The 17,355-nt window shown below is 36.0% G+C and overlaps 4 protein-coding genes across 4 annotated transcripts; 3 read left to right on the forward strand and 1 right to left on the reverse strand.

Annotated features, from left to right (window-relative positions):
* The first annotated feature begins 399 nt into the window (after nt 1–399).
* Nucleotides 400–3,122, forward strand: MONOS_9373 (kinesin 14A). The gene is made up of 2 exons (XM_067879867.1): nt 400–2,194; nt 2,343–3,122. The coding sequence occupies exons 1-2, from the start codon at nt 445–447 to the stop codon at nt 2,891–2,893; spliced, it is 2,301 nt and encodes a 766-aa protein (XP_067725163.1). The 5' UTR covers nt 400–444; the 3' UTR covers nt 2,894–3,122.
* MONOS_9372 (ribonucleoside-triphosphate reductase) lies at nt 2,893–6,641 on the forward strand. Its single transcript, XM_067879866.1, has one exon. It carries the CDS (start codon nt 3,583–3,585, stop codon nt 5,935–5,937), a length of 2,355 nt encoding a protein of 784 aa, XP_067725164.1. The 5' UTR covers nt 2,893–3,582; the 3' UTR covers nt 5,938–6,641.
* A 28-nt stretch (nt 6,642–6,669) lies between these two features.
* Nucleotides 6,670–9,478, reverse strand: MONOS_9371 (putative Oxysterol-binding protein; the record flags this gene model as incomplete). Its single annotated transcript, XM_067879865.1, has 7 exons — nt 6,670–7,273; nt 7,503–7,600; nt 7,826–8,065; nt 8,294–8,960; nt 9,011–9,089; nt 9,179–9,259; nt 9,310–9,478. 7 exons carry the CDS (start codon nt 9,476–9,478, stop codon nt 6,670–6,672), a joined length of 1,938 nt encoding a protein of 645 aa, XP_067725165.1.
* A 2,086-nt stretch (nt 9,479–11,564) lies between these two features.
* Nucleotides 11,565–16,798, forward strand: MONOS_9370 (uncharacterized protein; the record flags this gene model as incomplete). The annotated part of the gene is made up of 4 exons (XM_067879864.1): nt 11,565–12,384; nt 13,116–15,759; nt 15,809–15,879; nt 15,945–16,798. The coding sequence occupies 4 exons, from the start codon at nt 11,565–11,567 to the stop codon at nt 16,796–16,798; spliced, it is 4,389 nt and encodes a 1,462-aa protein (XP_067725166.1).
* Between the last annotated feature and the right edge of the window lie 557 nt (nt 16,799–17,355).

The following is a 17,355-nucleotide window of genomic DNA, read 5'->3' on the forward strand; positions in this document are numbered from 1 at the left end:
TTCACATTTATGCAAATTTCATCTTTTATATTTGAAGTTTTTCTTGTAATTCTATTTGATCTCCAATCCTATGGCAGAAATTTCCAGTTTTTCTTTTAATTGTTTGAGACCATAACTGTTCGAAAAAATTTTCTGAATAGCATTTCGATGAATAAATATTGTTTATTTGACAAAATATGTTCTGATTATTCAGTTCATTCGTATTGATAAAATGGATCATAAAAATTTTTGTTGAGGGATTAATTGTAATAAACTAGGTCTTTCTGGAATAAATTTTTTTTATTCGAATAAACTGGTGTTATCTGGAATAAACTTTGGTTATTCGAATTATTATTTTTATTTCAATAAAATTTTCTTATTCCAATACCATCAAGTGATGAAATAATATCTGAAGATCCCATAATAAATTCATCATCAAATTTGACTTTAATTTTAATTTAAAATATGAGTCGACTAATTCCTCCAAAGTATTCTTCCCATGTTAAGGATATTACAAATACTATGTTAAATAAAGAAAATGATCCATCTTTTCTTTCTTCTGAACAAAACTCAAAACAATCACAACAATCAACAAATAAAGTATCTATTCAAAATTCAAAATGCATTACCAGTAAAAAAGCATGCGATCTTAAAAAAGATTTATTGGAGAATAAAACATCTCGCACAACACCTTCACCAACTGTTAATACGATAAATACGACAAGAACTATTCAATCCAAGCCTGTGTCTTCGGTTTCAATAAAATCTACAAAAGCAGAGACTCATAAACAACCTCCAAAAACAAGTCCAATCGCAACAAATAAAGTTTCTAGAAATTTACCTGCAACTAGTTCTCGGCTTCAAAATACAACAAAAAGCACATCATCAAAAAGTGTTTCACAATGCTCCAATCACCAAAATCCAACAACTTCTTCAATAACCACAAGCAAAAGACCATCATGGGATGTTAAGGGCAAGCTTGCTGATTTGGAAAAACGATTTGATGAACTTGTTGGAAAACTTGAGCAATCCGGGTGCAAAGAACAGGAATTAACAGTGGAGGTGGCTCATGTGCAGGCTGAAGCAAATGAAAAAGAAACTCAAAAGACCTTTGTAAAGTCAAAACTTCAAGAATTAAAATCTGCTTCAGATGCAGTTCAGTTTGAGCTCACAGAAACAAAGAGAACCAATGAAGACCTTTCATCAAAATTGATTGTTTTACAAAAGAAACTTTCATCATCTGAAGAAGAAAGAGAGAGTTTGAAGAAATCCTTAGATGAGCGAGGAAAAATTCTTTCAGAAGCCGAAGAACGGCATAATATTGCAGCTATACAAATGAAAGCAATCAAAGATCAGTGTGACAATCAAACAAATGAGCTTGAACATCTCAAGGAAGAATTAAAAGAACGAGAAAAAACGATGGAAGAAATGAAAAAGCAGTCGCAAGAAGATGAAAATCTCAGAAGAAAGCTTCACAACAAGCTCCAGCTGCTCAAAGGAACGATTCGTGTGTTTTGTCGTTTGAGACCAACATTGCCAGGAGAAGAGAGCGATGGCGGGAAAATACTCATCACTTCGAATGGAGAAGACCAGAAAATAGAACTCCGCGGGGTGATGAGGCACGAAGACTCGCTAAAAGCAGGAGAGAGGGCAATGAACTATTCATTCTGCTATGACAGAGTGTTTCCGTCGTATGCAGATAACGGCCTTGTGTTTGAGGAAGTGTCACAACTTGTGCAGTCTGCATTGGATGGATATTCTGTTTGCATCTTTTGCTATGGAGCGACGGGATCGGGAAAGACATTCACAATGATGGGACCAGGAGTTTATCATGGGACAAGGCTGATGATGAAGAAGAGGAAAGAGATGAATGATATGTTGAATAGCAGCTCTTCATTTAGCATATCTGAGCAATCATCATCACCATCTTCTCCTTCTTCGTCGTCTTCATCATTCAGTTTTTCTTCATCTCAACAGATGGACATTTGTGAAGAAGATAACTTGCAAGCTGCAAAAGAGGAAGAAGAGTGGAAGAAGATTGGCATTATTCCAAGAGCAGCTGAACAGATTTTTGAAGCCACACAAGAACTGAAAGAAAAAGGATGGGATTTTGATTTGAAAGCTACGTTTTTGGAGATTTACATGGAGCAAATAAGAGACTTGCTGAGATCAAATACAACAGAAACCCCAAAATACGATATTCATCATGATGGAAGTTTGAAAATTATTATTTATTTATTTTATTATTTGAGATTTAAATTTTTTATTTAATTTATGATTATTTTTTCCTTCAATGAAAATATCGAAATATATTCTTTTTTTAAATTCCAATTGAACATTCCTAATTTCTTTTCTTCGCTCAGCCGACACGATTGTCGATGGACTGACTGTTGTTCCCATCACTTCTCTTTCAGACGTCCAGGAGCTTCTGCGCAAAGCGTCGTCCCAGCGATCCACAGCATCCACGATGTGCAACAAGGAGTCTTCTCGTTCTCATTCTGTGTTCACCCTCAAATTGACAGGGAAAAACCCAGCCACAGGGCAAGTTACGAAGGGAGTACTGAACTTGATTGATCTGGCAGGCTCTGAGCGATTGGAGAAAAGCCATGCGAAGGACCACACGCTGAACGAGACGAGGTCGATCAACGCGTCTCTATCTGCGCTGGGCGATGTGTTTGCAGCGAGAGCAGCGAACAAAGCACACATTCCGTATCGCAACTCGAAACTGACGTATTTGCTGCAGCCGTGTTTGTCTGGCGACTCAAAGACACTCATGCTGGTCAACATTTCACCGTCCTCGGCCAGTCTGAATGAAACACTCTGTTCGCTCAGATTTGCCACACTTGTCGGGCAAGTGAGTGTGAAGACGAGCGCTTCGAAGAAAAAAATGGAATGCACTGTGGAACAAATATAGCATTTTAAAAGTGGGATTTGCACTTTTTCACCAATAAAATCGCTCATTTCAATAGATATATTCGAATTAGATTATTCTCACAACATTTCCATTACGCAAAAGAAAAACATTTCATTATTGAAATCTTCGACTCTTCGCTTTCCATTTGAAAATATCACTTCATTCAGTTATTTTTTTTCTTCATTTATTCTAGATATTCCAATTCGATATCGTTTAAGTTATAATTAGTACTTTTATTTTAATTTTCATAATTTAATTATTTTTTAATTATCATAATCTTATTTGAAAATTTATAGCAAAAAAATAAAATACATTTGAAAAAACACAATAAACAATATTTTAAATTTTTTTTCAAAATTTAAAATTGAAAAATAGTTTTGAAGAATTAAAAAACGATACAAGAAACAAATGATCATTTTTTAATTTTTTATTAAATAATTATCTATTAAGGGTATTAATATAATTAAAGGTTTGTTTGATCAGAAAATTTGGTATAAAACCAGAACAGAAACATGTTGATCAAAAATTATCCGATACATAAGCATTTATTTCTTGATAATATTTGAAAGTTCAAATGACAAGTGAAATATTAATTGATGATGTGAAAAAGGAGACTACTGGTGCTGAAATCGTTTGCAAATATTTTTTCGAAATAAATGATATAATTCATTTCTTTAAACTATTTTCAGATGTCTGAAATTGTGTTTTATAGAACATATGCTCAGACTCTTTCATCTGGAAGAAAAGAAACGTTTGAAGAAACTGTCCAGAGAGTGGAAAACATGCATATTAATAAATTCCCTGAACATTTCTTTGAAATCCATCAAGCAATGAATTTTGTGAGAGAGAAAAAAGTTGTTCCTTCGATGAGATCGATGCAATACGCAGGAAGAGCAATTGAATTGTCAAATGCAAGAATGTACAATTGCAGCTTTACAAATATTGAAAATTTCAGAGATTTCGCTGATATATTGTTTTTATTGTGCTGCGGATGCGGATGTGGATACAGCGTGCAGAAAAGGCACGTTTCAAAATTACCAGCAATTAAACAAGGACACGAAGAATTGTTCATTATTCCTGATACAAAAGAAGGATGGGCAGAATCCGTTGTTCATTTATTGGAGAATCCCGAAGTTCAATTCGATTATTCGAAAATTCGTCCACGGGGAGCTCAGTTATCAACCGGGGGAACTGCAAGTGGGCCAGAAACTCTGGAATTGATGCATGAAAATCTTCGTACAATTGTTAAAGGAGCTATTGGGAGAAAATTAAAGCCACTGGAAGTTCATGATATTTTGTGTCAGATTGGAGATCTGATTGTATCAGGAGGATCACGTAGAAGTGCTTTGATCTCATTATTTGATGTTGATGATGAGGAAATGATGAATTGCAAAGCAGGATGGGAATGGTTCAACACTCATCCACACAGAGCCAGAGCGAACAACTCTGCTGTTTTGCTGCGAAGTTCACCCACATTTATGAATGATTTGAAAATGTGCGTGAGGAAATGCTTTGAGAATGGAACAGGAGAGCCAGGGGTATTTTTGACAAATGATCCAGATTATGGAACAAATCCATGTGCTGAAATTTCGTTAAGATCAAAGCAAATGTGCAATTTGACAGAAGTGAATGTTGCTGCGTGCAAAACCAAAAAAGAGTTTATTGAAGCTGTTGAAGCCGCTGCGGCATTGGGAACACTGCAAGCAACATACACCAATTTTGAATTTATCCAACCAGAATGGAAGAAGAACTGCGAAGAGGAAGCACTTCTTGGTGTTTCACTTACAGGACTTGCACAAAACTGGGAATTAATCTCAGCAGATGGAGGAGCAACGCTTGAAGAGGCAGCACAAAGAGCAAAAGAGGTGAATGCAGAATGGGCAAAGAGACTTGGAATCAATCCAGCTGCTCGAATTGGATGTGTCAAACCGAGCGGGACAACATCAGCATTGCTTGGAACAACTTCTGGAATTCATGCAGCTCATGCTCCATATTATCTGAGAAGAGTGAGAATTGAGTCAAATTCTCCAATAACTGCATATCTGCTGAATATTCTCCGCAGTTTGAAAAATCAGGACGATTCTGTTTCAGATGAATGGACACAATCATCATTTGCAATTTCTCCTAAAAGCACACCAGTTTATCAGATTGCAAGGTTGGCTGATGAATGCGAAAAGCACATTGGATTGCCGCTTATCGAAACAGACGTTTATTCAAGACAGAAATTGAAAGACGAAGAGGAGAAAGTGCAAAGAGAAGAAGCAGAAAAAGCGAGACAAAAAGCAGAAATGGACGATGCAAAGGCAGAAAGCGAAGTAAGAACGCCTTCTCCTGTTCCTTCGCCCACTGAATCATCATCATCATCGTCTGGGCTGAGAGCCACAGCCGTTCCAGCGTCGCTTGTGGTAACTATGCCCATCAACATGAGCGGATCAATCGTTAGAGACAACGAAGCTGCTGTTTCTCTGTTGGACAGAGCAGCATTCATTCATCAGCATTTCATTCAAACTTCACATCGATCAGGGCCGAACTATCACAATGTGTCATTGACTGTGAACTACAACCAGACACAAACAGTGATGAAGGAAGGAGAGATGGGAATGGAGACAATCAAAGGGGAAGAAGATGCTATTCTCAACTGGATAGAAGGACACACAAACTGCTTTGCTGGAATTGCGCTATTCCCTGACATGACAGCTGGCTCAAAGAAATATCCTCAATTGCCATTTGAAGAAGTTGAGAAAGAGGTTTATGAGAAATGGCTTGCAACATGGAAAAAACTGGGAGCAGTCGCTATGGAGAAGAAAAAGAGCGAGATCCAAGCAAGCAAGAAGCTGTTGTCCATAAAGAAATGCTCAATGTGTGCAAACATCTCAAGTACAGAAGGCAGCAATGAAGAAGAAGAAGATGCCAGCGAAGAAACAGAGAAAGATGTGTTGAAATTGCTGATTGAAGGAATGACAGAAGTTGAATGGGATCCAAATGCAGCCGATAAGAGAAAGGAGATTCTTGCCTGTGCTGGTGGAAATTGCGAGTATGTGTGAGCTTGAGAGCACAATCAATGCTTTTTGAACTCAATTATTGATTCGAGAATTGATTGAGAAATTTGAGCTTCTGATGATTCAGTGTTGCATTGAGAATACACAAGAACACAGGAGATGACATATCAGCAAGGAACAATGAAATTGATATTTGACAAAGAAATAAATGCTTTTCATTCAATTACAACGATTTTCAAACAATCATCATTTTCAAAGAAGTGAAAAGAATTCTTTTGCTGTATTTTAAACAAGTTTCAGAAAAGGGCTATCCCTTTTTTTGATAGATTGCAACTTAAAAAATTTGACTTTTCAGTTCATTTTTATTTTTTGAATTTTTACGAATGATGTGTTTTTAAACACATTTTTTTCAATTCTGTTTTGTTTTCTTGTTTCATTTCACAAAAATAACTCAAAAAATATAAATAATTAAAAAAAAAATCCACAAATTTGTAACATATTTTACAAAATCAATTCAGTTGATGATAAAACTTCCAAAAAACAATAAAACGGGAAGAAAGAAACATAACAATCTTTTTCCTCAAAAACTGAAAATTTGATATGGATTTAATAAGTTATAGATTCTATTCTAATAATGAAAGCTAAGCAGCTGACTTAACATTGCATATCAAAACAAAAACTTGTTAAAAAGAAAAAGTTGGATTGAAAGAAAAGAAAAAAGTGACAAAAAAAAAAAAAAAAAAGAATAAAAATGCGAAAATGCTATCATTCGCTGACTTAACGACTTGGCGGCGGAGGAGGTGGGGGAGGAGGGGGAGGAGGAACAGGAGCAGAAGAGTCCGTGGGTGAAGTCGGTGGAGCAACAGCAGTCGATCTTGGTGTTGGCGGGGCAGAAGTGGGTACATTAGAGCCAGATACAAGCGAAGCAGAAGAGAAAGGCCAAGGAGGAGGAAGCAGCGGAGGGAGAGGGGGATAATCAGTGACACAAACATCCACATCTTTTCCCTTTGCGCTTTCGGCTCCGATTGGAGGAGGAGGAAGAAGCGTCTGGGCATCGGGGATGTTGTAAGGGCTACGCTCGATAACAGGAGGTTGGGATGAAAGAGAAGAAGGTGTGGAAGAAGAAGAAGAAGATGATGATGAACCGATATTCTCTTTGAATGCTCTGTCTTCTGCCTCACTCCAAGGCGACAGGTCTTCGTAATTGAAGCGCCATCTGTTTGTTTCTGTGTCCAAATGGAAGAAGCGCTGGCGCCAGCCAATCTTCTTCTCGTTCCGCTCAGCGTATTGTCTTCTCTGCTCTTCTTCAATCTTCGTTTTTTCGACTGTGGCACCGTCGTAGTCTACCTTCCGCAGATGCTTCGTGACGTTTGTCCAAAGACTGATAAAGTTATCATGAAAAAAAAAAAAAAAGAAAATGAATAAAAACAAAATGTAGAAGAGAATTGATTGTGATCAGATTATAGAGAAATAGTGCATATAGAGTACATTAATAATATAATTAGGTTACAAATAAGTTTTCATTTTTCATTTGAAATAAAATGATTATTAAACAGATGAGTAACTTCATTCAAAAGAAAAAAAGAAGAAATAGATCGCAACAAACAAACCGTCTGCTTTCGTGTGGAAGTTGCAAATCTTCAGTTGCAACACACTTGTTCAGCACTGTTTCTTTCTGCACATCAAACACCTTTTGCGGCTGGCCATTCTGAAATAAAATAGAAATGGCATTAAAAAAAAGAGAGAAAGAATGAAAAATTTGAAAAAAATATATGTCAATACATTCAAAAAGAACTGAAAAAACTTTGTTCCAAAAAATTTTGTTTTCAACAATTCTGAAGTTATTGAACAATAACAACAAAAAATAAATAACTTTAATAAAAATATTCTCATCACATCACCCAGAGCACTCATCCATCCATTCATAACACACTGCCACAATTGGTGGCTCTCTCTCATCTGTTATCGTCAAATAGCTCGTCCAATCCCCTTTCAGCGAAAACAGCTCTTTGCCCTTCACAACCTTCGGGCCGGGAATTAATCCCCCCGTCGCCTTCTTCATCTCTTCCTTTTCCGCATCTTTCTCTCTCTTCTTTTTGCCCTGTGATCGCTCTTGTACTGTTATTTCATTGATACTCCCGGAAACCTGATTGTACTTGCCAAATAGCATGCTCTGTGTGTTAATAAGAATTTGAAATACAAGAATTACGAGCCATAAAAAAATTATATTCAAATAAAAATCTTCCAATCCACTTACAATTGATAATTCCATCAAAGAAAGTTCATAAAAATATATTTTTTGCTCGAGTTCCAAAAAATCGTTAGCATTCCACGTCATATTTTCATCTCTTATTAACTTCCAAAATTCAACATAAAATTCTCCATCGCATTCATTCCATACTTTTGGCTCGAACTTAAGAAACGCGCCGAGTCCAGTGTCTTCGCAGATGATGTGGCAGGGGTCGCATATCTCCATCGCCATCTTCCCGATAAACACGCCCCGCACATACGCCGAAGGGAACGTGAAGTGGTAGCTCTCACATGGAATAGGCTTTCGTGGGGGGAGATGGCCGAATTTCTGATCAGAGCATTCCGAAGAAGCAGAGTTTTGACTGGATGATGCTGCTGCTGAAGAGGAAGAGGAAGAGGAAGAGGAAGAGGAAGAAGAAGAAGAAGAGGAAGCCAAAGAATTCTCTGAGTTTTCTGCACTTTTTGCTTGGAGTGCTGCTTTTGATGGACGATTAATCAAAAATAACATTGCATCGCCTTCAAGGAGCGCTGCTGCAGAATTTCCAAGAAATTTTGATCGGGTGTATATCTGCCCTGTTGCCACAAAGCCTCTATATCGATTTTCAAAGTGAAATGCAGTGACTGGAGGATGATGCGACACCTGCTCACCGATATACCACGTTTTAGAACCGTCTGCGTGTGGCCAGAAGCATCTAAAAATCTCACCCAAAACGGGATTGTATGGCTTTCTTACCCCCTTTCGTTGCGAATGCCACCCAGAAAAATACCACTTTGTAAGTGCAACCATCCTCATAATTGGATCATCTTCTAAAAGTGCTCTAAATGTTAAAAATCCATTAAGAAATTAAGAAATTATTATTTCTCAAACGAATGAAGGAAATCGGAATGAGACATGAAATCAGTAAATCTTTCCGTGAAAGAACGATGCTCCAAAACAAATGTTGGCACTTTTATTGTTTAAATATGTAGGAAAGCGAACAAACAAAATACACGCCGTAGATGAATTAATAAATATTCTTTAAAAAAAACTACAAACATGTAATTCTTGACAAATCCATTCCGTGAGTAAGTTGTTTTGCCATTCCCAAGAGAATGCTTCGCGGCTTTTCATCAAAAACTTAATTAATAAATAATTATAATCAATTCTTTTAAAAATGTGTTGAATACTTTCTTCTTGATCCTCTACAATAGTCATATCTTGCATGTTTTTAATTTCGCTCTCTGATGGAATAGGATCTTCTGGTGGTTCGTATCGAGGTGTAACAGCTCCAGATGGCGTTGATGGACAACTGTCATCCGCAGAGCTTTCGTCAATAAGACATTCTCTCTCGCTCATTATTGATCTTTGCCCACTACATAATTGACGAATAATGTGAAATTTTAAAGTTTGTTTTTTCTTCAATATACATTTGATCTCGCAAAGAAATTGCTCACTTATGCAAAATTTTATTGTCAATATCAATAAAATTTTATTGTTTTCTTGAAATACATTTTTTTATTCGTTTTCATTTTATGATTTATTATTTGTTATTTATCGATTTATTTTGCTTTTAAACACTATTACACTTTTTATTTGCATATGTTTCAATAAAAAAATCATATATCATTTTAATTTCAGGTGAAAATTCCTTAAGATCACAGAGAAAATGAAAAAATGAAATTCGACTAATTTATCAATGCTTTTCATTTGAACGTATTATCTCCCTTCATTCAATATTCTATCATTCAAAGCAATGCTAACTCATCAATGATGTTTCTTTCTTGTACTTTAGATTATGATAACTCAAACGAATCGCCTTTTCAACTTAAAGGAGGATTTATATCTCTGACAAATTTCTCAATATCAGAAAAAAAGAACACTTTATTTCCTTCGCTCATTTCGTCTCCTCTTCATTCTACTATTTTTCACTTTCAATCAACGAGCTGGAAAAATATTATAATTAAAGAATCACATTATTATTGAATGGAAAATTTAAGTATGTATCTCTACAAAAGATGAACTTCTTTAATATTTCTACGATTCATTAAAAAAAATACTCAATCATTTAATGCAGCATCAAATGTCTTCTGCAAAGCCATGAAATTACATAGCTGCACATTTGGAATCATTGGGAAGGCATTCAATGCAATTATATCCGATGAAAAGAGGTTATATCAACAAATAAAGATTGACAATTGTTCGCACATTGAATGCAATCATTATTTGAACAATGAAGAGCGCAAAATTTTGGTAGATTCTACATTGTTGAAGGATTCATCATGGCTTAACTGTTGCTCCAATGGCTCGATTGAAAACGAAAAGAGTGGAGGTGCAATTTTTATGACTTGTAATGAAACTGCTGAAATTGAAATAAAAAACTGTTCTTTTAGCAACTGCAGTTGCGAAAGTTCTGGCGGAGCGATATGTACAAAAAAACTTGCTTTCCACAATTGTGAATGGGTCAACTTTCGTTGATTGCCAATCTGGATATCTTGGTGGGTCAATTTGCTTAATCGGAATAAAATCAAATTATCTTTTAAGCTTTAATAAATTTGTCAATTGCAAAACAAGCGGAACCTATGGAGGCGCAGCGTACATATATGGATATCCATCAAATAATCAAGTTAACATGAATATTTTAGAGAATTGCAATTCTCTAAGTTATGGAGGAGGATTGATGCATCATGATACTCCAAGTGCAATTAGGTATTCAAATAAACTTACAAATAATTGCACATCCTCATTTGGAGGAGGACTTTATTTGAGTTTCTAGAATATTCAACCCACAATTCCAGAGATGAAATTGTTTTCTTTTTGTCTTTTTATAAATAATTCGGCCACGAAAGGAAATGATGTTCGTTTATTGGATTCAGAGAATTGTTTGAATTTCTTTGATCCAACGATTGGATGCTTAACAACTTCAGTTGAAAACCAAGTATTAATGTATGTTAATGAAGATTATATTTTTAATTTGATGCCAACAACTATTGACTCGCATTTGGTGAATTTTGAGAATGGTCAAGACATTGACGTTTGTGGGCTTGAAGTCAAAAAATGTAGAACAATTGGGTTTTCTGTGACAAAAGCTAGATCGTCCACCAACTTTTCAATCATTCTTGAGAGCTCACTGATAAAAGAAACACAGATATTAATTGGCGAAAACATTGTTTGTATCAGTCGAAAAAACGAAACATTCGTTCCAGTGATAGAATGTTGTTCAACAAATGGATCTTTCTTTCAAATTGGGACAGGGTCTCTGAAAATCGAACATATCGTTATTGTTTTGAGTCAAAATGCTTCTCCAGAAATAACCATTTTTCATAGCACGAACTCAGGCGAGCTTATAATACACAATTGCATTATCAAAGGAAGCTATCCTCCCACTTCAAATAGCCTGACCGCAGCTATTTTTTCTGGATGCAATTCAAAAACAGAAATTGGAATGTGTAATGTTTCTTCTTTTTTCCTTTCTGGCAAGCCTGTTTTTGATATTAAGCCATGCTCTTTACAAGCACCTTCACTTAATATTTCTAATACAACATTTTCAGGCATTTCAAGAAAGACCGGAAGCGGATGTATCTTTGAAAAAGTTATTGAAAGCGATGAACTGTTTTCAGTAAATGATGTTATTATTGAGGATTGCACAACAGAAGATGGAAATGGTGGTGGATTTTGGATTGAGTCGAATTATGGAAGTTCGCTGAGAATTGGAGTGAGCGAAAAAGAGACCTCATTCAGCAGGTGCTCATGCAAGAATTTATTACCAGGAAACGGATATGATGGAGGAATGTACCTAAAGTTTGACAAAGGTGCAAGCGATTTTATTGTGACAAGCACTTCATTCACTGAATGCAGCGCATCTAAAGGAGGAACAAATATCTTCATCGAATGTCGGTGCCTGAAGGAATTGATTAATGCAACTTCTTTAAACTTTTTGCGAGAAGATATGCTAAACAGAGATTTAATGGGATTTGAGGAAGGAAATGAAAACGTTCCAATCGAATTAGAAGCATTTTTTGTGGAATTTAATGGAACTGGATATGTTGGAGGAGATAATGATTGTGACTTAAGTGGTTGTGGAACATATTCATACACTTGTACATCGTTATCACATCCTATTTCCTTACGATTTGAATTGATAGATAGAAATATAATTATAAATTCAATAGTAACACTTAAAGAAGCAATTGAGATGAACGATTTTGAATGCGAAATGACTGGTGCAACAACTACTACTCAATTTGATGTTTATCCTCCTTCAAGTATTCCTTCTGGGAATGTTATTTGTTTTAGAAATAATGCAAATCTAATAAATTTGTGCTTTTCTCTTCATCCAAGTATTTCTTCTGCATCTGCTTTCATAAAATTTGCACCATCAACTGAGAAGACAAATTATTACAGATCTTTTCTTGCTCTTTTTCTGGTATCTCTGGATCTGAGATATCATGTGCCATTATTTCATCAACAAATGTAAAGATAACAATCAGCGAATGCACTTTGTCTGAATTGTTATCATCATCCACACTGATGTTATTTGAATCTACAGTTGAAATAAATCAATCACATTTCCGAGATACTTGCGCTCCAAGCAGTGTTAAAGGTGGGGCGTTAAGCGTTTATTTAAAAGAGTATCAATATTTTTCTTTGAATGAATCAAGTAGCAACAACTGTGAATGCTCAAATACATCTGGAAAAGGAGGCTTTGTATATTTGAATGCGTTCCTCTCAATTCTTGAAGAGCCGTTTCTAATAAAGGCATGCAGTTTTGAAGGAAATTCTGCATTTCTTGGGAAAAACATATTTTTAGGTTAACAATCTGAGTGAGTCTGTATCGATGAATACTTTAAATATAAATTTCGATGGCATGAATTACGATGAGAACCTTTTTATTGGAAACGACAAATTTTTACCAAACCAATAGATCTCCTTCACTTTTTCGTCCCTCGTGTGTATTCTAATGTTTATCTTTCGACTGTAAATTTCGATCTGATAGGCTGTGGAAGTGTGGATGTTCCGTGCAAATCATTCGGAAAGGCAATAAATCAAAGAGATATGAATCTGACAGAATGGACAATTTATGCTGAAGATACTGCTGTAATCAATGATCACTTTAATCTTTCAAATTGCTTTTTAAAGCCAAAGTTGCAAGAAAACAATAAAGATAGTGTCAGATTTTATCTTCAATCTCACACATCAACGGGAGAAGTTCCTTCAATGAGTAATGAAAGAAATCTTACATTTTTGGATATAGCCTTTCGAATAGAAGCTGTTGGAACAAATTCTATAAAAACAATTGTGATAAATTCTGGTGATTCACTTTCATTTGCTCATTGTTCTTTTGAAAATGTTGGAAATGAGGCAGATCAAAACGATTATTCTATAGTAATTATGAAGAAGGGAAAGCTTCAAATTGATGGTATTTCGATTCAAAACAACAAGAACAAAAAAGATGCTTTTGTAATTTCATTTGGATGCGAATCTGTTTTTAATAATTTGGAGATTATTTCAAGTTTTATCGATGAAGGAGGTGCTATTCGCATTGGTGCTGGTCAAGAATCGCTTAATAATGAGCAAATAATAATTACACATATACTTATCAATGGATCAACTTTCAGATCGATTGAAAGAAGCAACAAAGGAGCAAGTGTTATCCAGTCTGAAAAGGAAGAAGAGCAAGTTGATTTAAACATAAATGATACTTCTCTTGAATCTTGTTCTGCTCCTTCTTCGACAAAAGGAGGCGCAGTGATGTTTTCATTGCATGAAGGAAGATCACTAAGGATCACTGACAGTACCTTTACGCAATGCAATTGTAGTTACTCAAATGGAAGAGGAGGTGCATTGTTCATTTCAGCGAAATCTCACAAAGAGCTCGATTTTCTTTTAAATCATGTATCTTTTGCATTTAATCTAGCGCATGTTGGCTGGAACGTATTTGTGGAATGTTATAACATATCCTCTCAGATCAATGAAACGCAATTTAAACTCGATTTCAGAACAATTCCATCGCAGCTGCATTTGTTCTCTGGTTGTGATGCAACAGATCACACTGATGATACAGATCTGATGCAGTTTATTACGATCTATCAGGATTCCACCATCGTAGTATCAAATGCACCAAACAAATCTTCCACAAATTCGAGGCTATGTGGAAGTTACGAACAGCCTTGCATTTCTTTGGGTTATGCACTTGAACATTTGGTCCGCACATTCGAGAGCAGGCTAATGATTGACCAACAAACGTTCATTGAAAGCGAAATTGATTTGAAAAACCTTTCAATGCTTGCGCTTAGCACAGAACAAAGCAATGTGAGTTTTTCATCAGATCTTTCGAAGACTCGTGATTCACTTTTGAACACATTCTCAAGAGTTATTATTGAATCCATTTCATTTAAGTTTTCTCCTCAGACGCATTTAATGCATAACGCTATTTTCGATGCTGTGAATGGATCTTTGAAGATTTTGTCATCCACATTTGAATCTACGGATTTGACTTCTATTGCTTTTGCTTCGCAATTATTTCGAATATCTGCAGCATCATTAATTATGGAATTGGTCAGATACCAATCTTTATCGCTTCATTCTATTGTCAATTTTCAAGTTGAGAGTTCTTCATTAAGCATTTCGGACATTGTATTATCCTCGCTCATCTTATCGGATAATGCAATAAACTTTTTCAAAATATCTGAAAATACATTCGTCACCAATGTTAGAGTTTTTAACACCAGCCTGCTTGGAGGCTCAATCATTTATTTCCATTCTTCTGGTAATGCACATCTTGATGTTAGCAAACACACAAGAACATCTTTTTCTCTTCTGAATTTTGCAAACATTTCATCAGCTGGTCCATCTAGCTGTGCTGTTTTTATCGAAAAGTTAACTGAAGCTCCTCTTGACATAATTAATTGTTCTTTCAACAATTGTTCTACATCGAGTGAAAAAGGGAATACAATTTCAATTCATTCTTCAAAAGATATTATGTTCTCATCGTGCTCTATCAGCGGAAGCAATGACCTTCAAGAAAGGAATGAGAAAAATCATGAAACGAATGAAAAATTTGAAGAAATATGCAAATGGAGCGGATCTCTTGTGGATGCAGTGAACAGCTCAGTTGCATTGAAAGATACAACAATCGAAAATTCATCTACTGGAGGCATGACCATTTCTGGAGGGAATGTACTTGTTGAAAAAGGAGAATTTATTAATAACAGCCCGTCGATAGAGAAGTATCCATCTGTTCGCAGAAACATCATCTGCTCAGATTCAGGAGAATTGAATGTTATCAGCTACAAAAATGGAGATGGATTAATGAATGACACCTCATTTTGGATTCTGAATGAAGGATGCCAACTAAAAGGAATAATCAGCGATGTGTCTTCAGTTTTGTTTATTCCTTCTCTTCGTCACGTAAACGCTGTTGAAGAAGACGATGTGTTGAAACTTAACTGCACGGGATCTCTTCTTTTGCCTTGCGGTCTATTTTTGCTCCTTGTAACGAAAGTGGAAGATCTTCATATTAAAGGAAACTACACTTTCGGAGATGAGGATTATGTTTCAGAAATGGAAGTTCATGCAAATATTCCATCCTCAGCAATTTCTTCTGCACCTGCGGAAGCTGAAGTTTTAATATCAATTCTGTTTGGAAAAATAAATTCACCTTCATCAACTGACTCACTTATTTTGAAGAACAGAAGTGAGATTGATCCAAAAGGAGAAGAAAATATTGTTGAAAGTCGAAAAGAAGGAAAATCATCATGGTCTGCAATAATTGCGATAATATTCGTTATTTTGTTTTTAATTGTTCTTATTGTTGCTGTTCTAGCCGTTCGATGGAAGAAGACAAAGAATGAAAACAAAGATCTGAGAGAGATTGTGAATGATACAGTGAGGAAGGATCCGAAGGCATTTGAGATGGTGACGATGGAGATGTCGCCAGAGGAGCAATGGAGGAGAGCAGAGAAAGAGGCAGAGAAGAAGAATGATGAGAGGATAAAGAAAAGAATATATGAGACGAATATGGAGCATTTTGAGTCATCAGAGCATCTTCTGTCTGAGAGTGGCTCAACCGAATACATTTTGGGGAGAGATTCAGACAAGATTCCAGAATGGATGCTGGAGAAAGTTGATGAAGAAGAGACAAGGAAGAGAACACCATCTCCATCTGTCTCATCCACTTCAACAACTGATTCAGATTCAACATTTGTTCGAAGAGAAGATCTGTGCCCAACCACATCGTCCATGTCTAATCTGGTGGATGCAATGGCCTGTTCGTCTCCTCATGAGAAGCTGATTGTGGATCTGAGGGATTCATTGTTCATGTTGCTTCATGGGCTGAATAAAACAAAGGAGATGGCAATTGGGACTCTGCAGGAGAGGGAGCAGACAGCTGCACAGATCCTGTTCTGGGTGGCCAATCTGGCACTCCATTCATTTGACGAGATGGAAAATGGATTATCTTCTCTTTCCACTCTGAGTCCTCACATTGTTCTGTTTTCAGAACACATGGTGATCTGCATTGTCATGCACTCTGATCTCCTTTCTTCTGATGATTCAGACTCATCATCCATCTCTTCATCAACTGTTGTGACATCTGCTAGTGATGATGATGACAGTGATTCACTTCCCTCGTCTGCATTTGAGGATGAGAGCCTTTTCAAAAAAGAGTGCCTGAGGTAGATGGCGCCAGAGCTGCTGATGAACAAGAAGATGGGAGCAACAAAGGAGTCAGTTGCTTTTTCGATTGGGATGATGTTGTGGGAATGCTTGACTCTTCAAATTCCGTTTGGGGAGTATGAAGGGGAGGTGGCAGGGCAGAAGATTGTGAATGGGGAGAGACCATGCTTGGAAACTTTTCATTTATCAACGTTCTTTGAGTTAGTAAAATCAAATTTATCAATAAATTCGGATGAGAGAACTGGTTTAGGAAACATAAAACGAAAGTTAATTCAGCATTTCCCTGCAAACGTAGCTACATTTACAATATCTGATGCAGTTGATGTTTTTGAGAGTCGGAAGGAAATAAATTGTAGTCTTAATGAAGCATTAATTGAAAAATAGTTTATATGATTCCATTGCTTGAATTCGGATTTCAAATTTCAATAATATTGAGTAAGAGAATTTTACAAACGAAACCAGTAATGAGATTTGTGAAAATGAGGATTACAGCTTATTTTTTTTTTTTAAAAAAAAAATGTCAAGTTTCTATTTGTATTAATAATGAAAGAATTAAAATA

Source organism: Monocercomonoides exilis, assembly GCF_001643675.1.
Source record: "Monocercomonoides exilis strain PA203 chromosome Unknown scaffold30-1206723, whole genome shotgun sequence".
In the NCBI taxonomy this organism is placed as follows: domain Eukaryota; phylum Preaxostyla; order Oxymonadida; family Polymastigidae; genus Monocercomonoides; species Monocercomonoides exilis.